Source organism: Haemaphysalis longicornis, unplaced genomic scaffold (genome assembly GCF_048455015.1).
Source record: "Haemaphysalis longicornis isolate Haplotype H1 unplaced genomic scaffold, Haemaphysalis longicornis Haplotype H1 scaffold_7, whole genome shotgun sequence".
Classification (NCBI taxonomy): domain Eukaryota; kingdom Metazoa; phylum Arthropoda; class Arachnida; order Ixodida; family Ixodidae; genus Haemaphysalis; species Haemaphysalis longicornis.
In genome coordinates, this window is record NW_027526422.1 from 32,549,414 (window position 1) to 32,576,644 (window position 27,231).

Here is a 27,231-nt window from a genome sequence, read left to right on the forward strand (position 1 = left end):
CGAGCTGTGGGGCCGGCGACGGCTCGGCTCCCGCAGGGCGGATCGGGAGGGTGGTGCGGACAGCGTAGGCCTCACACGCTCCCGCCAATGAACGGGGCCCCGGCGCGGGCCCCCCTCGGCCGTGCCTCCTCCCTCGCCGGTCCCTCCCGCGCGAAAGAGCCTCGCCGCCGCCTCGCCGCCAGCCGCGGTGCCGCCGCCCAGGCCGTGACAACTTGTTTACCGAGCGCTCGTCACCTCCGCGAGGCGCGATAAGATACCACGGCGAGCGAACCCCCTCCCCCCAGCTTCCACCCGCCCAATCATCAGCACCCCCCCCCCCCCCCTCCTACTCCCCCCTCCGTCGCTTCCACCAGAGACTGCGGGCGACGCTAGCCCATCGGCCACTGCTGCACCACTAGCGTCCAAAATTCCGCAACCCGCGAAGGAACCTTATTTGGAGATTGAACCGAAGAAAAAGCTGCCATCGTTGGAACTCTTCGGGGAAACGCAGTGTGGAGCACGATGACAACTTCCACGGCAGGGCCACCCGTGGCAGCCGTCTGCACGCCGTCCGCGACACCCATATGTTGACGTCTGGTGTGTGCCGCCGTGCGAAACCGATCCACTGACGGCGGGTGCTGTGCTTGAGACCGTGCGGCCCAGTGTGCGCCCCAACGAGCGTGCTGCGACGAGCGGCACCGCCTCCGTCTACACGCGGCGGCAGGCCTCCTTTACTACACCCGCTGGTCCGACCGGCGTCGTGGTTGTCGTCACCGTGCATCGTGTTTATTCCCAGCGAACGAGTGGTCGGCGGACCGCGGTACCCAGTGCAGCGCTCCGGGAAGTCTGGGAGGCGGCAGTCAGCGTGTTCTCTGTAGCCGAGGGGCCACCTAGCCCTGGGGCCGTCGTGGCCTCGGAGCAGCAGCGCCGAGGATATGCGCTTCGAGCACTCGGACCTATCGTGCCAGAGCGCCATGGCGTTCCATCCGTTCTTCCTGCCCGGCGGCCCGGCACCGGGGACGCCAGCAGCGGCGTCGGCGCCCGCCACGAGAACCACGGACTTCAGCATGCACTCCATCCTGAGCCAGCCCTCGGCGGCGCCGGCGTCGGCGGCTCCCTTCCTGCCCCTCGAGTGCTTCTCTGCCGGACCCCCGCCTCCTCCGCCACCGCCGCACCTGTTCGCCGGAGTCGGGCCCCTGGGCCCGTCGGGGCTCGGCCCGGGGCTCGGGGCCCACGGCCTGAGCCCCGCGGCCCTGGCGGCGGCCTCGGGACTGGGGCCGGGCTTGGCCATGTCTCGCATGGGTGCGCCCATGACGCCGGAAGAGATGCTCACGGTGCAGTTTAGGCCTCCTCTGCTGAGGCCCGTGGAGCCCGAAGACGACGGCGTGCGGGACGACCCCAAAGTGACCCTCGAAGGGATGGAACTCTGGGAGAAGTTCTACTCCTCCGGCACCGAGATGGTCGTCACCAAGTCCGGAAGGTGCGTGTCTGCATATATATTCTACATTATCAGAGCGACGTATTATAACAATGCATGCAATGTGACTGCAGCTGTCCGTACTGCAGTCTCCAATCTCATAGCTGAAATCCGTGGAGAGCTGTGCGGCGTTTCTATTTTGTTTTTGTTTTTTCTCTTTCACATACGCGTAAGAAATTGACATTAGTGGGGGATGTCTCCGCCAGCTGCAGTAAACCAGGAAGCGAGTCAACATCATCGGTCTTTCGTTCGCGCTCCTGTTTTGCCTGCTGGTCTAAGCCGAAGCCTTAGCTTGGATAACGGCTATGAGAATACGACCTAAAGAAAAAAAAGTCTTTAAAAAAACCTGGAGGGTGGGCTCACCACCCGATACAACAACCGCATTCAATTAAGAGAAAAATCAATAATGTGGGTTTGTCAAGTTGCGTTCGGAATACTTTGGGGATCCAAATCAATTTTGCGCTCACGTCTTTTTCTTTTTTTCCCCCCGGAGGCGTATTTCTTATTAGCGTGTGTCTGAACAACGGCGGGTGTGAGAATTGTACAACTCCCGTTGGTGCAACGATTTGCAAAACGAAAGTTGCTCCACAGGACGCCATGCGACGTCCATCCTCAAAAGGGGTAAAAAAAATGCATCACTGCAACCTCCTGCTCTGTTATATCCTAGTTTTATTGAATAGCGATCTTGCAGCACAACATGCCTAAGAATTTGCCATAAACGTAACATAAAAACATAGTGGGCACGTCAAGCTTTGACACCGCGAGGCCTGACACTATGCACTCACTGACAGTGCGCACGAATCTATTCGCCCATTTTCTTTGTTCAGCCGGGAAGACTAAGGCCGAGTTCAACTGTTGTCGCAACTGTCGCAATGTCTTTGAATAATGTCGTCATTTGACGTCTCAGCCAACCGAACTGCGTGAAACGCCGTTTTTTTCACGTCCATAGTGCACGATACGACTGTTACGTCGGTAGTCTGAACATAGCATAAGAACCACATTACGAAACGCGTGTTGTGGGCACTTTGTACCTCGTGTACCTCAATTATTGCTTTACAGGGGCGAAGTCAATAAATGAACGCCCAGCCATGTTTGCATACTCAGCTTCAAGGGCACGACCAGTGCCGGAGCACTGCATTGGGTGTCTGCAGCACCCTTTTGAAGAAATCAGACGCATGCAAGCCAGTGTTAACGAAGCCATGAAGACAAAAATACAACCTGGTTCAGTTTCGAAGAACTAGCCTCTGATAACTGACTCTGCTCATCCAGCCACGAAAGGTGATTTTTAAGCGATAAACACAATAAATATTACGACTTTCAAATTTCGCGCTTCAGGGACACAATAGCGCCAGCAGGAAGCCAGCACTAAAAGCATAGTCGTCGGTATGTCAACTGCACGTTAGCATTTAAGTGATATGGTCAAGCGGAAATGTAGGGGGCCCACTACAATCGTCCAGTCACATGTTGGCGGATCTTTGGTCGGTGGTAGCCAATCGCACAAACAAGACTTTGTGACGTCACACAGTGACGACTCTCCACTACTTTATCAGTTTTTTTTTTTAAATAGCTGCAGTATTTCTGCGAACTGCGCGATAAAACTGCTATCATTGTTATTGGGACAAAGTAGTCTTATTAATGAGCAAAACTTGTATTTTGTTGTCATGACCCGTATAGACGTATCTCTGCCAGAAAACGTCTTTATTTAGATTTTTGCATTGCAGGCTGCAGACAGAATTTATCTCTGATATGATTGTCTTTGAATACGAAGAGGTCTTTGGCTTGTTTACTCCATATTACCTTACACACATTCACAGATAAAAATACCTAGATCCTTGCAGAAAACGAATCATTTGGTGTGTATATGCTTATACAGTAGAACCTCGTTATTACAAAGTAGTATCGGGGCAGTAACTTAGTTCGTTATACCCGATGTTCGTTGTAAGAGTAGGGGTAACTATCGGCTCTAACAAATCGACAATTCGGCTCGCGCAAAAGCCCTAGATACTGAAACGCATTATTCTAGGCTACGAACCCGCTATAAACGAGGTAGTACTTTCCTGTTTCCTTGCGGCATTTCAAACTAAATGGACCGGTGCATGAGAACGTGGAATTAAACACAACAAAGTTCCGTTGACGAAACAGGCCTGTCTTCTTATTCATTTGAAGGAGGAGGTCATCTTCGTCTGGTGGCTTTTCACAGCACTGGGAAGGATGATGTTTTCCAAAGTGTATTTTCTCCGTTTTCTATTTTGCTTTTTTAATACTAGCTTTTAAGTTTGAGCCTCGCCCGAAACAAGTATTTCTTCGTTATAGGCGATATCGCGCGCCGTTTCGGTTTCGTTATAAAAAGAATTAGTGTCACTGAAAAGAGGCGTGACCAATGAAATTTCGTATTTAGTTCGCTATAGCCGATAATTCGCAATATAAGTGTTCGTTATAGCGAAGTTCGACTGTATAGCACCTCTTGCCCTAACGGCACCTCTGGCAGATGGCCCGGCGTCTTATAGCCAGCCGATTACCACAAAATGGGGGGGCATTAGCCAAACATGGTTACGCATTAAAACATTAAATTCTGCTGATGTCAAAATTTCGAATTGCGCGAACATTTCTTTTTCTTGTATAAGTCTGCCTATCATCTCAAACAAAATACTCCGCCCGTGATGTAATACTTGCGTCACAGAAGTAACTGACTCATGTGTTAAACGACAACTACGAAAGCTATTCCTTTTGAGTGCACTGTGTTGTAGGTCGACGGCAATTCGTAAACAATGGTGGGCAATATGTAAACTTTGTTATAACTGTATTGCTGGCGTGTAGTAAAAATATACACGGGAATCTCTAGCTAATTTCTGCGGTTTACTACTTCAGTACCGTGTTTACAGTAATTGAGCACTCGCGGATTTATTGTAGTGAGGCATTTTCTGTAAAACTTCATTACAGAGTTCATTACTTGTGTTCTGATCAAAATTTGCGGGTCCCGGTTTGTGGCTTCAGATAATCGGCACCTCGTTTTGTTTTGTTATCTGCTTCCTTTGCCCACCCGGGCCAAAGGATTAGGGCTTCATAGAAGGCAAAGCCGAAGGCAGACCCGAAGCCGCGCGACTATAACAGCATTCCCAGGTTGACAGTCCGCGCGAGTATAACAAAGACTCTAAGGGGACTCTCAACCTGAGAGTCCTGTATACTCGCGCGGCTTCGAATCGTCATGCTTTTTGTTCTGTGAATCTGATTTGGTCTCTTAGGTTGAGCTATATTGGCTTTTGTGAAACTAACGTCATTCACGCAATTCATTACATTTGTTGCTTAAGAACCTTCTGACAATTGATTCACTCGAAGTGAATCAATTGATCACCATCAACGCAAAGAGCGTTTCTAGCAAGCAGCTCAAATAGCGTGCGATAGGTGACACCACCATTTGCTCCTTACTCCAGTGGCGACGCACAAATATATTGGTTTCATAGGTCCTTATTCCGTGCAATGCATTAAAGGGACACGGAGGTGAATTAGTCGACGTGTTGCTTGAGGTTGGATCGCCCAGTTTTTTAACCCACGTAGTTCTTTATTCAACTATTCAGCGGAATATTATAGGTTTAGTTTATCCGCAATGCGCTTTAGAAGAAGCGCGGCTGCCGCACCAACCGTTGTGACGACGTCACACTGGCTTGGAATAGCTGTAATGCTATCGCAGTCTTTTAAACGTCGATGATGTTCACCCTCCATAACACGGTTAATACAGACCTTTCGTCTGTTCACGCGCAGGCTGTGCTCGTTAAAAGTACTAGCAATCCGCTAAACCCAGCCTCGCGAACGTAGTCGTCATAGCCGACATTAGCACGTCGGAAGGAGGAGGGTGCCGGGCAAACAGCACTTTAGCGCATTTTTCTCTATAAAAGATGCGCGTAAATCGGAAAAAAAAAAGAGAAAAATGAGATCATGGCCTGTACATGACAATTTTTCTGTACATTTTTTCTGGTATGGTCACTCATTCCTATGTTACCACTCACTCGGCATTATAGACAAAGCATGAAAAGACAACAGAAAACAAATTCTGCAATCGATCGTAACTGTGGTAGTTTATTTTGCCTGCGTGAGTCTTGCATTTCTGTCATAAGCGCCTTTGCAAAGGTGAGTAACCGCAAGAGTCGAAATTCGTTGCACAAGTCCCGTTTCCTGTCCGGTTGCACCGTATAACGTTACGCTTTGGCGCTCGACCCGGTGCCTGTACTAAGAGACAATCACCGCCACGGAAGCTTGTCCTTTCAGCAAATCCATAAGCAGATTAATTAGTGTAGGGGTCGCGAACCTGCAACGATCACTTCTCGAATTCAGCAAAGTAGCACGTGAAAGGTAAATAACAATAAAGCAAAGTAAATGCAACAAATTCGAAAATGAACTGTGCCGATACAGTGCCGAACTGACTGCGAAAAATAGTGAAAAAAAAAAATTGAAAAAAAAAATTGAAAAAAAAAAAAAAACTTCCCATGGCAGTTTGTGTACCGGCCTGAAAAACCGATTTTTGCTCGTCACATACACGTCACGATATACCTTCGCAAGTCATGTGCACGTATAAGCTTAGAGAAAATTTAATTTGCAGCGACAACTTTTTCTTCTTTTATTAGCCTACGTGCACCGCGTGGCATTTCGTATACATGTGGACTATATCCGCAATTTAACAACTGGATCGACAGGCAGAGCGCCCAGCATGTACTATACGATGTCTCCGAGTGCGCCACGTACCAATGTCGAGACGTAATGAAAGCGATCAAAAACAAACAGATAAATTAGCGCACGCACTCAAGCTTATCGTGCTTTACATCCATTCATATTCATGAAACCGCGCAACCATGATCAGACCGTTCGTGCGTATCCCTCGTGGAAACGAAAGCTTGCAGACCTACACGCTTGAGATGACTATTGATATGCAGCGTTGTAGGCTTGCGCGACACTGCGAAATTCAAGCTTTATTCCAGTAGAAAACATAGAAACGAGCTGGCCGAACCGCTTCATTGTATACATTGTCAGTGAACTCGTACGCGGCCAAATATGAATCGGAACAGTGCGCGTACGACCTTTAAGTGATTTTCTCGTTGAATAACATGAGGTGGTGCCATCACAAATAATGTTCGAGGCGGGGCAGAGGCTAGGCTCTATAATCATTAGCGCATGCAAAATGTATCTACCCAACAACAAAAACTGCTAAAACAACAAAGCATGTTTATACGTACCATACCTTCCAACACACATATCACCGGAGCGGTGATATGTGTGTTGGAAGATGTGGTACAAAAAGAAAAGGAAGAGAGACAGCCACGCCTTTGTATAATTACTGTATTTTAACAATAAAAAAAATAATAGCGGATCTAGAGTTTTGAGGTGGATGAAAATTATAATCTGCAACACCTAAATGCGAACCTGATCAAGCGATAAAAACTAAAAAAAAAAAAAAAGTAGAAGCTGAACACTGCCCAGATGGGCTGTAATTTATACACTGTCCTTTCGGCAGCTTATATTAATTGCGCTTTCTGTTGTCGAAAACGCGAATGAAAGGTGTTAGAGGTGTTCTATGATGCGATAAAATAGGGAAATGCAGTCGAACCGGATAGCTGGCATATTGCTCATAGTATACATTCGGAATTGCAGGCCCTGCGCCCGCACTGAGCTTGTTTACATCCTAATCCTGCGAAAAATGGTTGAAATGTGTGGGACTACGGTTTTGCAAGGTGATTGCACCCATTGTGATTGCACCGTCGTGCATGGTGACTGCAAGGTTTTTACCCATTGCCACGGCGTTTTTTTTTTTTTGTAGTTTTACGCCACGTCTGGGTTGTGAAAAAAATAGTGACAAACCGAGTATACGTTGTTGGAAGGGTGTATGCAATGCGTGTTGAGTAGTTAATTGATTCAGACCATGGTACATGGTAGCAATTAATATAATTAATTAATAAAACTAGCATTCCTAAGGTAGTAATTTTCTAGCCCCGCTTTTCTAATAAAACCTTTTTGAAAGCCGGCATACTGACTTGTATATACTACAATTCATATACTTATAACGTCAAATTTAGCGCCAAAGTGTTTGACTTTTCAACAGGTCCACCGACTCTGGGGAATAATTCTCCTTTGCTAGCATAAAAGCAAGGAGAGCAAAAGTAAAGCAATATAGGATATATTCTCTTTCCGTCGGTGCTATGACGATTTTCCTGCTTTGTGAATCTGTTGAGCTGTTCTGAATGCGTGAGCACACTGGTGTAAGAATGTGGTATATATACTCCGCACCAATATACAGCGCTCGTGTGCAAGACCATGAAAATTTTCCTGAACACCCCTTTCCTGCAAACGCTCTTTATCAGCCAGAACACACTGAAGGTTTCTTCGCATATAGACAAGAGAGCCTAAACAAACCCGTACTTGCCAATAAGAGTGTAAAAAAAGAAAGAAAAAAAAAAACTAGCCTAGCTTGACTGAGTTAACGACGCAGCGAAGTTGCCTGGCGTTCCCTATCGCAAGGCTACGCTTCATAGAACTTCTCAAAGTCAGCATCTCGATTACCGTCCGCCAATTAATTTTTGCCGTGTCCAAATGCCGTGTCCAAACTGGAACCTTTCGTTACTTTTAAACCTCAAACACTACTATGAGGGGGCGCCACGAGCGCTTTTTTTTTTCACGGCGTACTTTTTTATTTGCTATCACAAAAATCAAGCAGACATGTATTTTTAATTTAAATAACAATGCGGATATCACTTATATATAGATGTATTGCCTGAAATATGCTTAATGTTCTCTTTTTGCTCAACAATGTTGACAAGTATAAACACTGCCACTAGACTTAGTAGTTTAAAAAACCTATGCCTATATAAGCTTCTCGTTCAAGCATTCTGTTACTTTTCTGCTTGTGTGTTCGGAGCATCCTCTCCTTCTCGCTAGGCTATGCCTTCTCCACATCGCTGCGACCGCGTTACCACATTTCATGCCATGAAAGCCTCGACCAAGAACAGCTTCGCTGTCAAGGGTTTAGTGTGTATACGCTACACTGAAACAATTTATGCGGTCTTCAGTTACTCACCTTAGAGTTATAGAAGCAGACTGGCGACCCGTTCGGAACCTTGTGCCTGCGAACAGTGGTGCCAGTCGGATATGCCGAATTGCCGATTCCATTGCGCCCTGGATCTTTGGGGATGAATTCTTAATTGGCTTGGATTGGATCAAAGTAGAAGGTAGTACGACGTCACAGATAAACTCGAAGCTAACTACGGTTTAAGCCACATGTGCTATTGTTATGGGTCGATAAACAATCGCCTACAGTCAATTTCCACCAATTTCTTCCAAGCTGCTGGAATGTAAATAATCTGCAGTATTACGAAAGGAAGGAGGAATAAACGCTCATTTTTATTTTACACCTGCCAAGTTGCGCGTTTCACAAACGCACTCCGGTTGCGGCTTTCATTCTTAGCTTTTCAGCTTATCCCCTGAAGTTCCGCCCAATTGCAGTTCCATTAACCTTGCATTAGGACAGAAAGCTGGGCGGGTTGGTTCACATTCGAATTTATGTCTGCCTCTTTTCTTTCTTTATGTAAGCGCTGTTAATTCGCTCAGAAGCCATTGTCTTACCCGTATTTCACCGAGAAAAACTGGGCAGGTTGGCTAACCTATAGCGGCCTTTTCAATTTACCGTCTCATTTAACAAAACATTACTCTATGCCTGCCCAAAACCAGCAATATGGCACAAAAGTTATACAAATTTGACAGATAAAGAACAGCAAAGAAAAATCGATACATACACAGAGCCGGATCTAGAATGACCTCGTTTGGGGTGCTAGGGTGGACACGTGTACCTTGAAGTGTGGCCAGGAGGGGGAAGAGTGTGGGCTTGGCACGGATTGTAGGCTTGGCAAGTGGCTAGTTTTAAGAGTGCTGTGGGTGTGGGGGGAAGGCGGGGAGGGGGGGGGGGTCGCCGCCCTTTCTGCCTCCTTGTTAAATCCCCCACATCTATATAGGACACCGTCTAACATCCGCTAGAACGAATTTGCCCTGAAGAAAACGAAGCTGTTAGGCATTGTTCATAATGGTATACGCAGTTTTGATTTTACATTCTGAAACGAAATATAAATGCAACGCGCGCAAGTCTCTTCTCCCGTTGTAGAGACAAACAACAAACAAATGCTGAGATGCATTATTCTGCCTGCTTATATGAGAGTGAATTCTACAAGCGTCCTTTACTATACAGAAAACAAATTTTCAGACTGGTGAACGTATAAACGCATGTATAACACATATGAACGATCCTACCACTAAACCAAAAGTTTCATGGTATACACGGGAATTCGGCGATAGCACGATATACAACAACAAGTTCCACGTGATTTTATGAATATTATTCTCGGATGTTTGTTGAGATTGCAAAAAACGCTTCCATATTGCCGTATAGACTATAGAATTCCTGACGTACGCAATTTCACGGTTCCACGATTTTAGCTGGAAGGACGGTATAATAAACTATACCACGTGTAATCTGCAACATACGCTAGCTTGGACACCACGAAAGCCCGCGATTGTTTCAACTTAATGCCGCCCGTCAAAAAACGACAGTTTATATAGCACAAGACATCGCGTTTCAGGGACCTCGTTCAGAGACGGGCATCGTTTATGCAGTGCAGACAAGCGATCGATCATCGACACGTTAAAGCAGTTTCCTCCAAACGCGGATTTTATATATACTTAGAAAGATGAATGGACGAAGATCCGAACGATAAATTTTGTTAAACCGCTTGGAAATGTGTGTGTTTTTTTTTTGTTCTGATAACTACGATCGTTTGCGGGGTATGAGACGGGTTGTCAATTTGACTTTGATTGTGTGTTCACATCGGCCCAAGGAAGTAACAGTGCCTTTTAAATAAAGTGTGTTGATAAAATTCGGATCTAAATTTTCAATGTGCAGCCAAGGGCAGTCTGAACAACCCCTGCAGCTGAACAAATAATAAAGCTTTTGTTTGCCATACACTGCGCTCGCTCCCCTCGTCGAGATATGCTCCCAGGACCATATATATATATATATATATATATATATATATATATATATATATATATATATATATATATATATATATATATATATATATATATATATATATATATATATATAATATATACTAATGGCGAAAAAATCCCGTGCCAGATGGAAATCATGTCAGACCAACTAGCCCGTCAGAATGCTTTGATGAACCATCTCCACTAACGTGAAACCTGGGGAGGTGCGAAGCATGCAGTGTATAAGTGTATTCTTGGCGCCTTGGAGTTTTTGTCCACGGATATGAAAACGTTGGGGGTAGAGGTATACAGCTTTTCTGTAAGTATCGTGCCTTTGCAGCACGAAGCGTTTTAGCGCGAGGCGTTGGAAAACAAGTGTCCCGGTGTCTTAGTATATACCGTGACCATATGATACTACGTCATGAGGCGGCGACGACATGAGACGCCGACAGCCCGAGCCCCTAAAAGGAACCACTTTGCTGGTTGTATACGATGTGCGCAGCATCGCATTCGGAGTCTCACGACGTCACTTAAAGGAAGAAGATTGCGCGTATTTTCTGGCTGCCTTGTCATGGGCCACGTCAGCGGGAAATACGGCGCCGCTGCTCACACGTTGCCATCCGTTGAAGCGTCGCCTGTCACGTGACCACATATTACGGTGAAGCTGCTTATGTCTATAATTCCGTTCATTTTTGGCCCTGTGCTTGCAAGAACTCAAGTACAGAATTCAGTGATAGATCGTTTCATTCTGTGCAAACTTTTAAATGGATTAGTTCTTAGTTGTCGATAGCCACCCATTTTAGGACCATCACCCCCTCGGGTCGATAATGAAGGTTTGTCGAAGATTTGCCGCTTTGCGGCCCGCATCAGCCATGTCTTCGCAAGCACCGCCCTCTCCCTGTCGGTGCTCCAAGCGCTTGCGTGTCATGGTTTCCTCCGGCAACACGGTGCTGCGGTCCGCCGAAAGAGTTGAAAAAAATTCCGGAACATCAAGCACGGCATTTACGCTGGTGATATCACTATCTGGGTAAGCTAAGGGTTGGCAGGAACCATGCAGGACCGCCTCCAACAGGCTGAAGACGTGGTCAGTGCGGACCAGAGCCAAAGGGTGTGGTCTCACCTGAGCGCCTGAGAAATCGGAACTTGTCGTGGTGCGAAAACGCCGCCGAGATACAACCACGGACATCTATATCACGTTGGTTGGGACCAAGATCCATCCCACCCCAACCATAATGACATATTAGGCACATTGCAAAAACACCCAAGTAATCAAGAAACTGGACTCGTCCACCGCCCAAATCTCATGCTGCTGTAACGGCGAAATTTGTCCAATAACTGCCGCTATACGGTAGCATGATGTTCGCAGTGAAGAAGTCGAGACGTCGAGGAAAGGTTTAAGCTTAACTTTTTTACTTTACTGATGGCATTACTGATCTTTAACACTTAAAAATTTGAGAGAGTACACTCATTACATCAAAGGAGAAAAACATTCAAAAGAACAGGAGTACTGAACGGGACATGGCTGACTGGATCGCGGTCTCCCGGCGAAAAGGGCACGACGACAGAAGGGCCTGGCTCTACGTGCTTTCTATTCGCGTACTTTGTTAAGGCAGGAACGTTTTTTCAACGGTATACGGTGCGCCGGGAGCTGTAAAATCAACGCCAGAAAAGCGATGCCAAAAAATCAACACCAAGAAACCCGCCGGGCTTCGCCGAGATATGCTTCGCATATAAAGCATGCCGTGAATGCCTAATTGCAGAAGCGGGGTTTACAGACGGCATGCGTCACCACTTGGTGAAGCACGGTCGACCGATTTCAATCGTTGCAATCGTGGTTGCAATCGTTGCAATCGTGCAATGGCGGACCGATTTTAGAGGCTTTAGCGGCATGCCAATCTCCTCGCTTGTATTGTGCAAACCAGGTTGGTGCTGGTAGGTGTATACTGTTTTGCTCTACTTTGTCGCCCATAACCGGCATGAAAGAAAAAAATTCATTTCGGTAAAGGGAGTTTTACGTCACACACACGCACTCACGTACGCAAGCAACGTCGGAATAGCGTTTATATTCTTGTTCTAAAATAATCCGCACACAGGGTTTGCAAGCTTCGCATAAGCTCCGCACCGTCATGCAAATGCACTTTAGTTGAACGAACTTTTACTTCGTAACCATTCTTCAGCGAGTACCACACTGAGAAAAAAAAGGACGTGTTATATCTGTAAAGCGAGGTGCCGCAGCGCAGCACAATTAAGACAAAGGAACAGAAATACAGAAGACGACACACAGAGCGTCGTCTGTCGACTTCTGTGTTTCTGTGACATTCTGTCTCTCGTATTGTATTGCGCTTCGAAACTTCGCTATGTACCAACTCGCCGAAACCAATACTCTGCTATATCTGTAAAATCATGCAGAACTGGCCAAGTTAACACATAATCGTGTGTTAGTTCAAAAGTAGATGTCTAGTGCATTCAGAACAGATAAGGAAGAGTTTAAAAATAAACAAAAACGCAAAACACGATCGGCTGGCAATGCCTTTTGCATAGTTGCGAAGCAGACTTACAGAGATGAGTGTATAGCATTCCATTCCGTTACGTGGGGCCTTCATACTTTAAAATGAGACTGCTCACCCATTTCCTTTAGTGAAATGTCTTCCAAGCAATACATACACGCGAAGTAGTAAAGCCTGCATTCCAGGGGGTCGGTTTATGGCAGGGCGGCTGAAAAGAATGATTAAACTTTAGCGGATAATTGTCAAGCCTCATAAACTCCTTTCTCTGGAGCGTCCAATAACAAAGAAAGGAACGTTTAAAATGATTCAGAAAATGCAGCAAGTATTGGCGTCAAGCGTGTGCCAGTGTGTGCCAGAACAAGTGTTCCAGAGCAGTTTTGTTTGCGCCCTCATTCCATTCTCGTTTCGTCTCGGCGTTTTCTAGCTGCTTTTCCACCGACCGTGGATGTTCCTAGTAGATCCTCCTGCTTTGCAATTTGCTTCGGATCGGTTCGGCTGTAAGATGCGTCAAGCACCGTTCGAGTGTCGTCCTAACAGAATTTTATTCCAAAACAAGCTTACCTTGGAGCAATGCCACATCCAGGTGTATGTATCAATGAAGATTTACATTATGTTGTATGTTAAAAACTATTCCTCGTCTGTATATATTCTAAAAATGACTGATATGTTGAAGACTTGGCGCTGTACTTAGGTTAAAGAAAAATATAGATGTCGGTCATAGACACAGTCGTTGGATGCATTAGTGTCTTGTAATGTGCGTCCCGTAGCCTGAAATGTTTACTGTTGCGCTTATACCTAAATTCTGTTAGTTCTAATTCTTCCCCGACTTCTGACCTATGAGTTAATTAGCTACTAGTTTAACTGTGCACAGGGCACTGTAGTCGGCGCCTCAACCGATTTTGGTGAAAGGGCTACACAAATAACAGGCTCCCTTGCACAGAGCATGATACGGGCCACTTCCTGTAAATGATGTGCTGAAAAGAAGGAGAAGCAAGTTAATGCACTGCAGGCCACCAAGACGTCGCAATTAGCGCCCTCTGTCGGGTCGCGCCGCGTTCGTGGAAAGCGACCGCCGGGTCGCGAGTTTCACGCGGAACCGCATCGGGTTTCGTCTCAATGCGCGTAAGAGGGACCCGTATAGAGCGAGCGAAAGCACGGCGTGCACGCCGGCCTGTGATGAGGCCACAACGTCGGCTGAATGGAAACGCGTAAATGTCGCCCGCTCTTCTTTGAAGTTTCGCGCGGGGCTGTTATCTCAAGGAGCATTGTGTTAAGGTACCTCGAGTGCAAGTTCAAGGAAGAAAATAATCCTGGCTGGGATTGCACCCTTGGTCGCCTTTGTTTCGGTGCTTAATTGCTGAGCGAGATTTCGTTATGTGTTTTGCGTCCGTAAAACTTACACGTAAACTTGCAGTCGGGTTGGTAGCTTGGTGGTCGTAAGTTCCGCGTCGCTGACTTACAGTCTTAGTCATGTCTCGGATAACGTCCCGTATATAAGCGGTGCGCAGTCTCAATTCAGTGATATAAGCGCCTCTAACAGACCCATTCTCCATGGCGACGCCGCGACTGTATACAGAAGGCGTGCGTTCTATCGTCAGCAGTGGAAAGGCGAATGTTATTTTGCAAGTAGTATGTCCGAAAGGGGGCAAGCGCGCACCCTCAGTCTCGTGGTTGAGTCGGGTATACTCACACCCAACAATGAATGAATGAATGAATTTATTGTCAGGAAAAAGGATAGGAAAGACCATTAGCAGGCGTAAATTGTCACACCTAGGGGTGAACACCGGAACGCCTGCTGGTGTGGGAACGAATTCCTAACAACGAATTCCTACAACGAATTCCTAGAAATTGAAATAGTGGAGTTTTCGCGCACCGAAGATACTCCCGGGCTATTGAGGACGTCGTCGTAGGGGAGGGCTCCGGATCAATTTAGACCACGTTGGAATATTTATCGTGCGCCAAAATCTCGACACACACGACAACCAATTTCCAGCGACTTTAATAATTCAACAAAAAGTTCCTCTTACCGCAACAATCTTAGAAAATTAGGGATGAGCGGTGCCTCATCGGATTGCTGACAGAGTTTTAGCAATCGAACATAAAAAAATAGCTCATTTTCGAGCGCGTGCAAAAACAGGACACGGTTATAGGTATCTTCGGGTATCTTTGCCTCGCGCAGTCGGCCTTTTCAATCTTGCAACATAACACGTCCGCCGTCACCTTAGTTTAATTATTTGCTTGTTAGAGCGAAAACTTTTTAAAGCGAAAAGCTCTGGTACGATCTCCGGACATACGGCGCATGCGTGAAACCGGGATTCCATTGTGTCAAAATGGTTCCTTGAAAATCGCGATAAAGGTACTGTTCTAGATAAGACAATGCACGCGTCTATTATGAAGAAGGATTACAATAGTATACATTTACCTCATAAACCACGATCGTTCGTGCGTCTATTTGTAAAGCGCGAAAAGTCGTCGCATGGGTTCGCTCGTTCTTCGTTTGCGATTTGGGTCCTTTAAGGTTTGACGATCGATTAGACGCACTTTTAGCGAAGGTTTTGACGCACTTTTGACGCACTTTTGACGAGAGAAAGCTTTGGCGCTTTTCTCAACTTTCTTCGGGAAGGGGTGGTAAAGTTTTTCAGATCTCACCTACTTTTGGCTTTGCTGGCTTTGGCATTTTTGAATGCCTGCCTCGCGCGATTCGGCGGCTAATCTATCAGAATCTTATTACCCTTCCAAGCGGAAAGTGGCCGATTTTAGCCTGCTCGGAAATGTGGCCGTGTCACCATGCGTGCATGCACGACCGGAAACGATTGGGAACTGCGAGTCCTTTATTCCGATCAAGTACATATTCGGTACACGTAGTTGAAATCTGATCGACGAATAAAATCGGTGGCGGGATATGAGCACACATGCTGCGTGTCCTAACTGCTCCATTAAACCAAATTTAGCGTCCTTTATCTCACATAGGCATTGCATCCTGGTTTGCTATAAATGACTTCGCATTTGTATGTACAGTGGGTGCACGTACACGGGTGTCTTTATCTGTACGCGTGCGGTGGGCTGAACACTACATATCGAGACTCATGCATGAATTGCTAATGTCCCCAGGCTGGTCGTGATAGTATACATAGAGAGATCAGGGGTTCACTGTTAAAGGGGCCGTAAAGACGAAGTACAAGGTTTTGATTTGATTGTAGGGTTTAACGCGCCGACGCAACGCAGGCGATGAGGCGCGCCGTAGTGGAGGGCTCCGGATTAATTTTGACCACCTGGGGATTTTTATCGTTCGCCGAAATCTCGTACACACTGTCTTTTTTGCTTTTCGCCTCCATCAGAAAATCGGCCGCCGCGGCCGGGTACCGAACCCGCGACCTCGGGCTCAGCAGCACAACGCCTTAGCCACTGAGCCACCGTGGCGGGTAAAAGTACAAGATTGTTTCATAACAAAGGCTGCTTTGTTCCGACAGCGATGATACCAATATTATCGCAAGCTTTAATTAATTAATATATCTATTGGGGAAAGCAGATAAAGCAGTGATAATGTCTCTATGACGTCACAAAATCTCGTTCTTGCGATTGGCAGCCACCGATCAAAGCCGCCGCCAAGAAGCCTGACGGGGTTGTTGTTGATTGATCGTGGAGGTTTAACGCGCCGATGCTACACAGGCGATGAGGTGCGCCGTAGTGGAGGGCTCGAACACGCGGGAGTTTTAGCCTTTCACCTCCATCAGAAAAAAATTCACGCATCTCCACTAAGTGAATCATGAGGAGTGGGCGAAGCACTGGGGATCGTTCTTACCGTAAATCACCCGTGGCATTGCCCACTCGCGCATGTAAATGAGTGACAACGCGTGTGTACAGTATATACAATTCCAATCCAATCCGATACAACTCACTTTAATCCAATGCAATCCAATCTAATCCAATACATTTCAATATAATCCAACCCAATCCAATCCAATGCTCCTCGCGCATGCGCAACACTGCACACGGACGCGAAGGCACGGACAAACCAAAGTCCTAAGGTGATTCGCACCTAAAAGCGGCCCCCGCGGCCGGGAATCGAACCCGCGTCCTTGGGCTCAGCAGAACAACGCACGGGGTGTTTGTAATGTGGCCTAGTTCCGTTTGATGGCATCACTTGAGTGCTAACGCGACGTTAACACACTGACAACTGTGGTTTTAGTGCTTGCCCATATTTTCTTTTTTTCTTTTTTTTTTCTTTTTATTACATTAAGGGCTTTTCCGGACATTACATAAAGGGAGGGGGACCATAAAATCACGGTTCACTCCACATCAGAGGAAAAATACCGGTTCTGAATTACTGTTTAGTTTGGATTTGAACAAAAAGGCACAATGGAACAGAAACCTCCACGTACAAAATGCAGTGCAGTTACAAAATAACGGAACATGATATTAAAAACCGAACAACACAAAATTAGTCCCACAAATGAGAGAACACTATAGGCTCTACCAATTACGGGACATAGACCGCAAGCACATAGTACCATTTTCTTGTTACACTTACAAAAACAATTCTGCGAATTCCTCGGCAAATTTTGGGAAGTTTGTAATGACGGAAATGTGTTTTGGAATCTCATTCCAATCTATAAATGGTTAAGGGAACAAAGGAAGGCGGAGTAGGTCATTACGGGAAAATTCCTGCTGCACTTTGTTTGGGTGCTACGCGGAGATCGGCGTTGCGCGGGTTTTACTCTTGAGACGGAGGAATGATTAGGGTTGTGGAAATGGTAACGTCTCACCTGCTCATTTTACGTCACTGTAACGCGAAATTTAAATGTTTCTCCTTGTTTCTTGTGTTTTCTCGGCTAAAAAAAACGTTTTTTCGTAGCAGGAATGGAGGCGAGTGAGTTACCAAAGGCTGGTTCTTTCAATCTGAACAAAGTTGTGTTTTGTCGCCATCACCCCTTTTAATGAGCGTATACAAGAGCGACGTGCAAATGGGAACACTGGCTCCAGTGCTCACGGGACCGTAGCTCTCATTGGTGGTCTGGACGTTTGGACCATATGCATATGCTCCGATGAACCCATTTGTGTAAATTAAGCTGCATATCTGTAGGCATCTTAATCTGCACTTTCCAGTACACAGTACACCTTACTGAACGGAGAGCTTGCTTGATAAGGCAGAATTATCCGCTTGCAGACGACGGAAAGCGCATGCGTCGAAAGAAAGAGGAAGGAAGCAAACTTGAAGACGGACTCAGTGTCAAATGGGGGAGAGAGTTCAGTAAAGGCGCCTTCCGGGCAGAGCGTGCATGCGTATACAGGCGCCTAATAAACAGCCGAGGAATGAGAGAGCAGTGAGCGCCTAATGCGTTCCGAGAACGCCGTGAAATCAAGCGCCCGCCAGCGTCTGAACGCGTTCAAAGCGTCCCCTTTCTGCCGGGCGATCCCGACGGATGGTCTGCGCGATTAGTTATGTGGATTAGACACGTGAATGGTAGCGCACACCAGGCAGCGCCGCAGTGCTCTAAATACCGCCTGATTCCGGACGGGCGAGTGTCTTCTCGGCGGCAAGGGGTTAATAAACCCCGGCGATGTGCATGTCCCGGAGCTGTATATCCCTCGCCGTCCGTCTGCTGCGTCGAGAGATCGCGTGCATATGAGTAATGTATACGGGTCGTCCCGGTTCCCCCTCCGTCTATATTGATTCTCTTCTACGCCAGCTCGAACGAATGCTCACTACTTGCTCGTTACTAAACAACGGGAGACGAGGTATGCGGGGGACCGCTCGGAGTTGGGGCTGATATTTTAGGCATCAGGTTTATCTAGTTGGTCTGAATTCTTCGTCGATTGAAAATGACTCGCAGTGCTTAGCCGCAGTTCACGCGCTTGATGAGCTATTCAGCTGCGAAGAGAAACGAAGAAGAGATAAGGGGCTGGGATGACGCTTTTCTTCTTCCCAGTCTTCCGTAATCCGAGATATCGTGCATGCGTTAAGGGATTAGTCGCAACTGAGAAACGTCTCAGTTCAGAAGCGGTGAAAAGGAGAGGTTTGTATAAGCGTATGGAGAGTGAGTCAATAGAGAGATCTGCGTGTCTCGCGTAACGATATGATTCAGCGTCACAGTTCGCTTATCCCTCCGTCGGGGGTGCATTGAATCTTCCAGCTGGCTTCCCGCGGAGGTCTTTAGCTCACCTTTGCTTTAGCAATTCGCCGTGCGCTCTGTGTCGTACACGCATGTCGGTGCCACACGCAGTCCCCGACTCTGAACCGGTATACAACAGCGCAGGACGCTTATACGGCGACTTAATTGCCTTTGGGCCACTCGGAGCTGGCCAGGATGGACAGTTCAAAGGAGCGAATATTAGCAGATACGTGCATTCTTGCCCAGTCTTCCGCAACTGTAATCGCAATGTGGGTGCCTGTATAGATGGTTGTATAGATTGGAACCAAGTGGTAAGGCAGCATTATAGCACTTTTAAAGACGATAGTCTTTCTTGAGCTAATTAAACGCAGAAATTTTGGTCGGTCTGCCTGTCTGTCTGTCTGTCTGTACGTCTGTCTGTCTAACCAGATTCAGCCACCGGGACAAAGTGAAATGGAAAGTGCGCAATAGTCTTATATAACCACAGTCAAATCTAAGCGTCTAAGTCCGGTGTTAATGTTCATACTTCTCAACATTGTTGAACAAGAGCAAGATATTACGCAAATATAAGGCAGACAATCAATACGCGAGGGATATTTGCAGTGTTCCTTTATTAAAAAATTCACGGATGCTTGGATTTTGCGATAGCAACTGCAATGCTTCATCAACTGCAGAAAACCGTCGCCTGCTGCTTCCCGCGTGACGTTAAAAAAAATCAAAACGGCAATGGCTACGAAAGGTTCTACTAGATAGGGTCGACGTTCCACTTGGAGCGCTCGTAGAGTAGGGCAACGTGGTTCTATAAACGTTGCAGTAGGGTGCCTCGATTCACGCGCGTCTCCGCCGTACGGCAGCGCTGGCATCGAGGCACCCGACTTGGAGCAGTGGAACGCGGTAAATTTAAATTGACTTGAGCAAACCTCTAGCGTGTTATCTTGGGAGGAACGAGAAGGGAGAGGAATAGCATGAGTGGTGAGCGGGAAAGAGGAAGAAGGCATTTACTTTCCAGGGGCGCCAGTCAGCTATCGTATTTCGTCGACATCTGCGACGAAAGAAGCCGATACGCGGCCAGTTTTTTTTCCCTACGTATGCTACATAAATTCACTTTACGCAAACTGCGCCGAATCACTTCGTGCACCTTGAAGTAATGGTTGCCTACACTCTCTTCTCGTTGCCGACAGTGAACTTCCTTCAATCTTGACACCATTTTCGCCAAAATTTGAAGAGTCATGAGAGAGAGAAAGAGAGAATGGCTTTATTTTCTGCGGGGGGAATGAATGCCCTGTTGGGGAATAAAGAAAAGGAAGGGGGAGGGAGGAATTCGTCCGGTGGGATTATGCTGCCCAACAATGCTCTTCCACATGTTGCGGCCAATGTGCTAGATGTGTTAGCGCAGAAGGCGCGGGAGCTTGTGCCGAGCCCAGCGTATACTGTGTGCAGTCCCGATATATGTCACCACGCGACTTTCATTTTTTCGGACCCGCAAAGAAAGCTATAAAGGGCCAACAATTCTACAAATAAGTGGATGTCATGGATGCAGCGACCGAAAGGTTCCAGTAGCAACGACGGTCCTTTTACGGCGAACCTGTATATGTCTAATCCCCCATGGTTCTCGTGGTGGTGTGGACTCTTTACTCAATGGCGTGTGCTCAGCGTATAGAATACTTCAGAAAAAATAGAAAGAAAGGTCGTTCTAGCAATGCATTTGTGTCCTAAGACGAAGCTGACTTTAGGGAGATCTATGTAAGCTTGGCCCTTGTAAGCTGGCTTTCCCACATTATGTGCTGCACAGTGAAGCACGACCATGTACGGAGGGTTGATTGATTGATTGATTGATTGATTGATTGATTGATTGATTGATTGATTGCGGGGTTAAATGCACCGAAGCCACATAGACCATGAGGCGCGCCGTAGTGGAGGGCTCCGGATTCATTTTGACCACGTGTAGAGGGAGTATGAATACTACTTGCCACGCGCGGCGTCTACCTCTTTCCTACTATTATTGCGTAATGTCACGCGCTCCTCGGCGGCCACATGTGCGGCTGTGATTGGCGTAGCCACGGTGTAGTGAATCGTCATTGTCCCAACCCATCAGTCGTGTGTGTCCTTAGTCTGCGAAGTAGAGATCAGGCTCCCGTCCTTATAACCCAACATAGCAAACCACCAATGTAGCTAAACCACAACATTGCAAATCCAGCCTGACCGCCAGTTTCACTGAACTTCCCCTTTCTGAAAGTGGAAGGGCTCTGTTTTTTTTTTTTTTTTTTTTTTTTCGTGTGGGCGACATATCTCGCACCTTCCGAGCAGTGGGTCGCGTGTCTGGATGCGTTGGGGGGATTATTCTAAAGAAATATGCAGTACATTGATTCATTACGTGTTATTCTTACTCAGTTCTACTCAGTTATACCGCAGCTATTGGTATTACTTTTTTGTTAGCCTTGACAAAAATACGAGAAAGGGTATTGCCTAACCATGCCTCGTACTTTCATTAACTTCTATAGAGCGTTCACTGTATCGACTGAAAATTGAGAATGTGCTCCATTACCCTGCGGCGAAGTTGCTTTGAGCACAGTGGAAGGGCAGTGTGATTTCTCAGAAGCCAGAGATGACGTCAGAGATTACCAGACGCTTAAGACTAATACAGTCACTCGGCGGTTGCAGAAATGTCACCAATTGTTGCAGCCGCTAAACTGCGTCGGGATACCACACGCAGGCACGGAAGACCTTTCACGGCGCGAGCGACGGAGTGGCCGTCGGAGCTCGAGTCGTGCCGGTTTTGTGCGGCGGCCGCTTCGTTCGCGAGTTCACATTCCCTCCCCCCTTGAATCGTTCGGGCCAATGCGTCACCGCAGCGGTCCCATCGGAATCGATTTTGTCATTACGCGGCCGAGCCGCCAAGGCCCGGCGTTATTTATGGTCCCGTAATTTGGGCGAGGGGGCCCGCCTTGCAAAGAACCACAAGACGGGGGCAGGACTGGGAGGGGGGAAGAAGCCACCAGCAGCGCAGGCCACCATCATTGCCCTTTGTTGCGGGTTTGATGCTTTCCTCTCAACGCCGCTGTGTTCTATTCTCTTTCCCTCTCCTCCTTTCTTTCTGTTCACGTCCTCATATAGCCGTATAATAGTGCTGCTGCTGCTGCTGCTGCGGCCTCGTTGTCCTCCTCCTCACCCTCGCAAGCGCTCGTTTCGCTTTCCAGGCCCCTGTCGGAGGAATCGCGTTCTTATTTCTCTTTTTTCTTCCTCCTCTGATTTTATTTTTTTCTTCGGCCGAATCTCGCTCGCGAAATCGCGCGGCTGCGGTTGGCTTCTCATCATTGAATGTGCGGTCGGGTCTGGTTATTGCGAAGTCGTTAGCACGAAAGGAACGAGCGCGCGCGCCATTACAGCGACGACGAGGCGGCGTGGTTGCCCGGGCTGGCCGCGGTGAAGAGCTGTAGGCTACGCGCTGAGGGTATTCGTCTTTGGGGCATCGTCGCGCGTTATATCGTATGCCGAGCGTAAAGCCCGATTGCTACAGGTAGGCCACTGGTTGTTTCCTCAAGTGGATTTATATCCGTATAGGTCGGATTCAAGTGAGAAGTCAATTTCCGGGGGGGGGGGTGTCGTGTCCACATGTTTTTTTCGCCTCTTTAAAACGGCCTTATGTCGCTAAAGTAAGAGCGTCTTTTTTGTGTCTACATGAGCCAGAAAAACACAGCAGCAGTGACAACAAAAAAAAAACACAAAGAAAAGAGTCATATGTATTGTACTGAGCCTTCGCAGTGCGCTCTGATTACGTGCACATCAATAGGGCTGGTTTTGTTTATTTATTTATTTATTTATTTATTTATTTATTTATTTATTTATTTATTTATTTATTTATTTTTATTTATTTATTTGTTTATTTGTTTGTTTGTTTGTTTGTTTGTTTGTTTGTTTGTTTCTTTGTTATGGGGGACTCCTACAAGAATATTGCCTTGCAATCCACGGTGTGAACTTGGTTGTATAGCCAGGCCAAAGGAGTGAGGGCACGACAAAAAACACGGTTGATCTGGGTCCAGTCGAAACGAGTGCAGGAAACAAAACACAATTGTCTGCAACATGCGTTTCAGCATACTTGCAGGCAATTACCCCTATCAAACTTGGAAGGGCTACAGACTTAATCCCAGCAGACAAACACTGGGCTGTCCGTTTCCCGGTGGCCTTGTGATCTTGCTGTTGTAGTTAAGAGCGGCGGCTTCATGTTATTTCTGTTTCCACGACGCAACTGCGGTTCAAAGGAACTGGAAAATGCTTTTAGTACATAGAAAGTGGTTCTTGCTCGTTAAACTGTGCACTTGCTCGTTAAACTAGCACGCGCTCACGAAGATCGCCGTCGTCTGTCTTCACGACTGGGCATTGGTGATGATGATAATAGAGTCTTAGGGCGCACACCCGCTGTGGACAATTGCTGCTGCCGACCAGAAAACGGCGGTGCCAGCATTGTGTATGCTCTGTTACCGGCTATGCACGTGGCGCTATTAGCACTGAAGCCTGACATAATGCCTTCCAAATGAATACTTCCCATAGTTTTGTAGTTCTTCCAGCAGTTCAAGATGGGGTATTTTTTTTTTCGGGATGGTGTCTATAAAACACGAGTTACAGACATTTTACAGATAGTTTACATTTTGCATTTTACAGCGATTTCGTTAAGCCGGATTTTATCGTATATCCAGTCTGCAGATTTGTGGGCATATACGCGCGAATATTTCGACCTTTAAGCATATAGGTGTGCTGCTACAGATATGAAATGACCGAATCAAATTGAGCTCGGACTTCCTCCTCCTCATCATCAAGAACTTTACTGAGAAACAAAAATAGACAGATCCTCGTTGCAAGCGGTGGTTGAGATCCTCATTTCATGACTGCGTCGATATTGTCACCTCTGGAGCCTGGTTAATCAGTTTCCCCCGAAGCCCGAGGTCTGAGCTGGCAATAGCTGCCTCTCAGTTCTAGTTTCTCCTGTGGTGTTATATTGCCTGACCATGCATCCGTATAAATCCTCATTCGTACAGGCTTAATTGGTCTTAACTTGTTACACGCGTTAAGGAAGTCTTTCAGTCATGGCTAAACGTGTGCTTCAATTTGACTGAGTACCATGACACGTAAGTCGGTTTCTTGCAAATCTGCGGTAAGTCTGGCAACAGCAGTCGCAATCCGCAACCGCGCGCAGCGCGGTCAGCTCCCGCGGCTACTGCCATGCGCGCGGAGCGAATGATCGGCGATTAGGCCTCGCGTCACTCACGTCAATGACGACGGCCGCGCGCAGGGGCATTACAGCGCAAACACTTGCGCTCTATAAGCGCGGACACACACATCAGTCAGCCGCGAACCAACCGCTGCGTTCGCTCACTGACGGCGGCGTGCGGATGTTATCGAACGGGCGCGCGAACCCGTACGTCCGCCGCAGGCAGCGCAGCCTCCTCCTCGCCCACTACCTGTTCTCCGTGGAGCTCCTCGAAGTAGGCGCGCCGTCGAAGCTGCTCGAGCTCAATGGGCTTCGTGGCGCGGCCGCTGTCGACTCGTGTACACCGGAGGTAATAGAAACAAGCCAAGAACACGAGAGGGGAGCAAAAGAAAAGGGGGCGGCTGTAAATTACTCCGTATATGCGGAGCGGTAATTACAGCTGGCGCGCTGCACCGACGTCTCGCCGTTCGCTGCTGCGGCGAGAGCACGGCTCGCTGCTGGCCCGCCCGCCTGCCTGCCTGCGAGGTTGACCTTCTCCCGCGCTGTGCGTACTCTGCCATGTACCGGGGTGCTTGCGCGTAGAACGAGCGAGCGTTCGGCGGAATAGCTGCTGCTGTACGGCGCGATTTCTCGGGCGAGGAGGGGAGCGGGCTATAACTCACGGCGATAAGCGAGATGGCCGGTCTGGCTGGCAAGTGCTTAATCAATCGCTGTGGCAAAACGCGATCAAGAGCCCGTTGGGTGGTCCGTCAGGTCGCTCTGGCGAGGCGGGCGCGCGCCGGGCCCGCGAACGTGAGCGTTGGCCGAGAAAACTACGCTGTGGACCACGTCTCTATAGGCGCCCCGGCGTTCGTGGCGTCGGTGCTCGGCTGAGAGCGTGTTTTGTGTGTGCAGTCTGCGCGCATATGTTTGTATTCCTGCGAGCTTGCAGGATGGTGTGCGTGCGTAGCTTGTGTACACGGCCTATCTCGACGACTGTCGACTCTTCGCAGTTTTGAGTCAGTGTGGCGCCAGTTTGAGGCGCAAAGAATTCATTACTGGGGCACCCGGTGCTTGATAAGCGGGAGATAAACGACGGTCTGTAGGTAGAACCTGGTAGAGGTGCGGCTTGGCTTGTGTACACAAGTGCATCATTGAGCGGTATACGGGTCGTGGTAAGCGGCCTGGAAGTACTGATATCATCAGTTCAAACTTTTACGACACCTGTTTTATCGAGTATGAGCATAGAAGGATCGTAGCAGCGTTGTCGGCATACTAAAGAGTGTCTGGGGGAGGAAGGCTTCTAGGGAGACTAGAATGACAAGAAGCACAGGGAAGGAGGCAAACATCGTCCGTGTCGTTTCGTGTCCTGTATGTAACGTACACCGATAGAAAAACAGCAGACCTGGATTCGCTCACTCACAGGCGATTCAGATAGAGCCGTTAAAGACAAGATAAAAATTCAAGTGCAAAGAGTAATCAATCAATCAATCAATCAATCAATCAATCAATCAATCAATCAATCAATCAGTCAATCAATCAATCAATCAATCAATCAATCACCCGATCGATCTGTCTATTCCAGCCCCTAAAATGTTTACAAAAACGCAAGAAATATTGAAAAACGTTCTAACCTCGCGCTGCAGTGACTTAATACGGACAAGCACTAAACACATAGTTATCAGTATGATAACTACCCGTCAGCATTCAAGTGATACCACCAAACGGAACCCACTACAAGCGTCCGGTCAAGTTTGTTGCGGTGGCTTGCGTCGGCGCCATTCTGTGACGTCCAACCAACATTCTGTGACGTCATGGAGATGTGGCCGGGAAACGGATCGGAAGTCGCCACAGCTTCGTCTGTTTTGAAGCGAAGCTTCCTATAACTCACTGGTGTGTTTGCTATGTTCGTTCGAGTAAAGCGCACTGCAGGAAAGCCAACCTTACACATTACGTTTCACCAAACGGGGATGATGATAAGCGAAGGCACATCAAGCCCCTCAAGAAAAAAAAAAAAAACGCTTTCCGGGATCGGAATCCAGCCTGAGTCCCTCGCGTTATGGAGCCGACGTCTCTTCGATTCCGCCATTCCGACGCTGTCGAAGCAGTTTGGATTTAAAGCGAAGCTTTCATCTGGTCTCACTGATGACGACCGTCGCGTCACCACAACTCTGTGAACCCATAAAATCCCTACTGCAGTGAACGAATCCCTCGCAAGAAAGCTGAGCATTTCAAGCGCCTTTGTCGTTAGACAAACTAACGTTTGAATTTCTTAGCGTGTCTATTATTTGTTCGAAAATTACGAAAAAAATATGGTACCGTTGGTATCGAGACAACGCAATCCGTTTAATGAACCGAACGTGTATTTTGTGTTTATGGCCCCTTTAAAATGACGCGAATACATCATGCGAGCTATTCGGCGTACGGAGATAAGTATAGCCCTGTGACCACCGCATGACGGTTGAGGCCGCAAACAGGGGAACCAACCACACGTGTATCGAAGAACGATCGTGACGAGGAGGAGCGCGATTGCGCTCTTCGTCACGATCCATGTGGGGCAGTGGGCGCTGATCGCCGGGCGAAACCGTGTAATGGAGAAGAGGTACGGCAAAGAAGAGAACAAAATACATGCAGACAAACAGTGTGCATGAGGACGTCTGCAGGATCATGTAACCACGCGCAGTAATAAATTCCCACTTGACGACGTCGTTAAGCGGTATTTTTATACACTCCCCAGGCTTCGCCAATGCCAAAAGCGTAATATTTCATTCGCGTGAACAGCTTTATAGAGATGTCGTGGGAATGCTTTTAAAGCACGGAACGTTTTTTTAGCATTAACACGCACGCACACACACACAACACACACATACACACATACGTGTGTGTGTATGCGTGTGTGTGTGTGTGTGCGTGTGCGTGTGTGTGTGTGTAATGCATCAAGACGCCCAG

At 47.5% G+C, this 27,231-nt stretch overlaps 1 protein-coding gene across 1 annotated transcript in view; it reads left to right on the forward strand.

Annotated features, from left to right (window-relative positions):
- The first annotated feature begins 368 nt into the window (after positions 1-368).
- Positions 369-27,231, forward strand: part of LOC144145131 (uncharacterized) — a 124,305-nt gene continuing 97,442 nt past the window's right edge. The window contains exon 1 of the mRNA XM_077676638.1: positions 369-1,459. Within this exon, the coding sequence (XP_077532764.1) occupies positions 915-1,459 (545 nt within the window). The 5' untranslated portion in view covers positions 369-914. The remainder of the gene's footprint in view (positions 1,460-27,231) is intronic.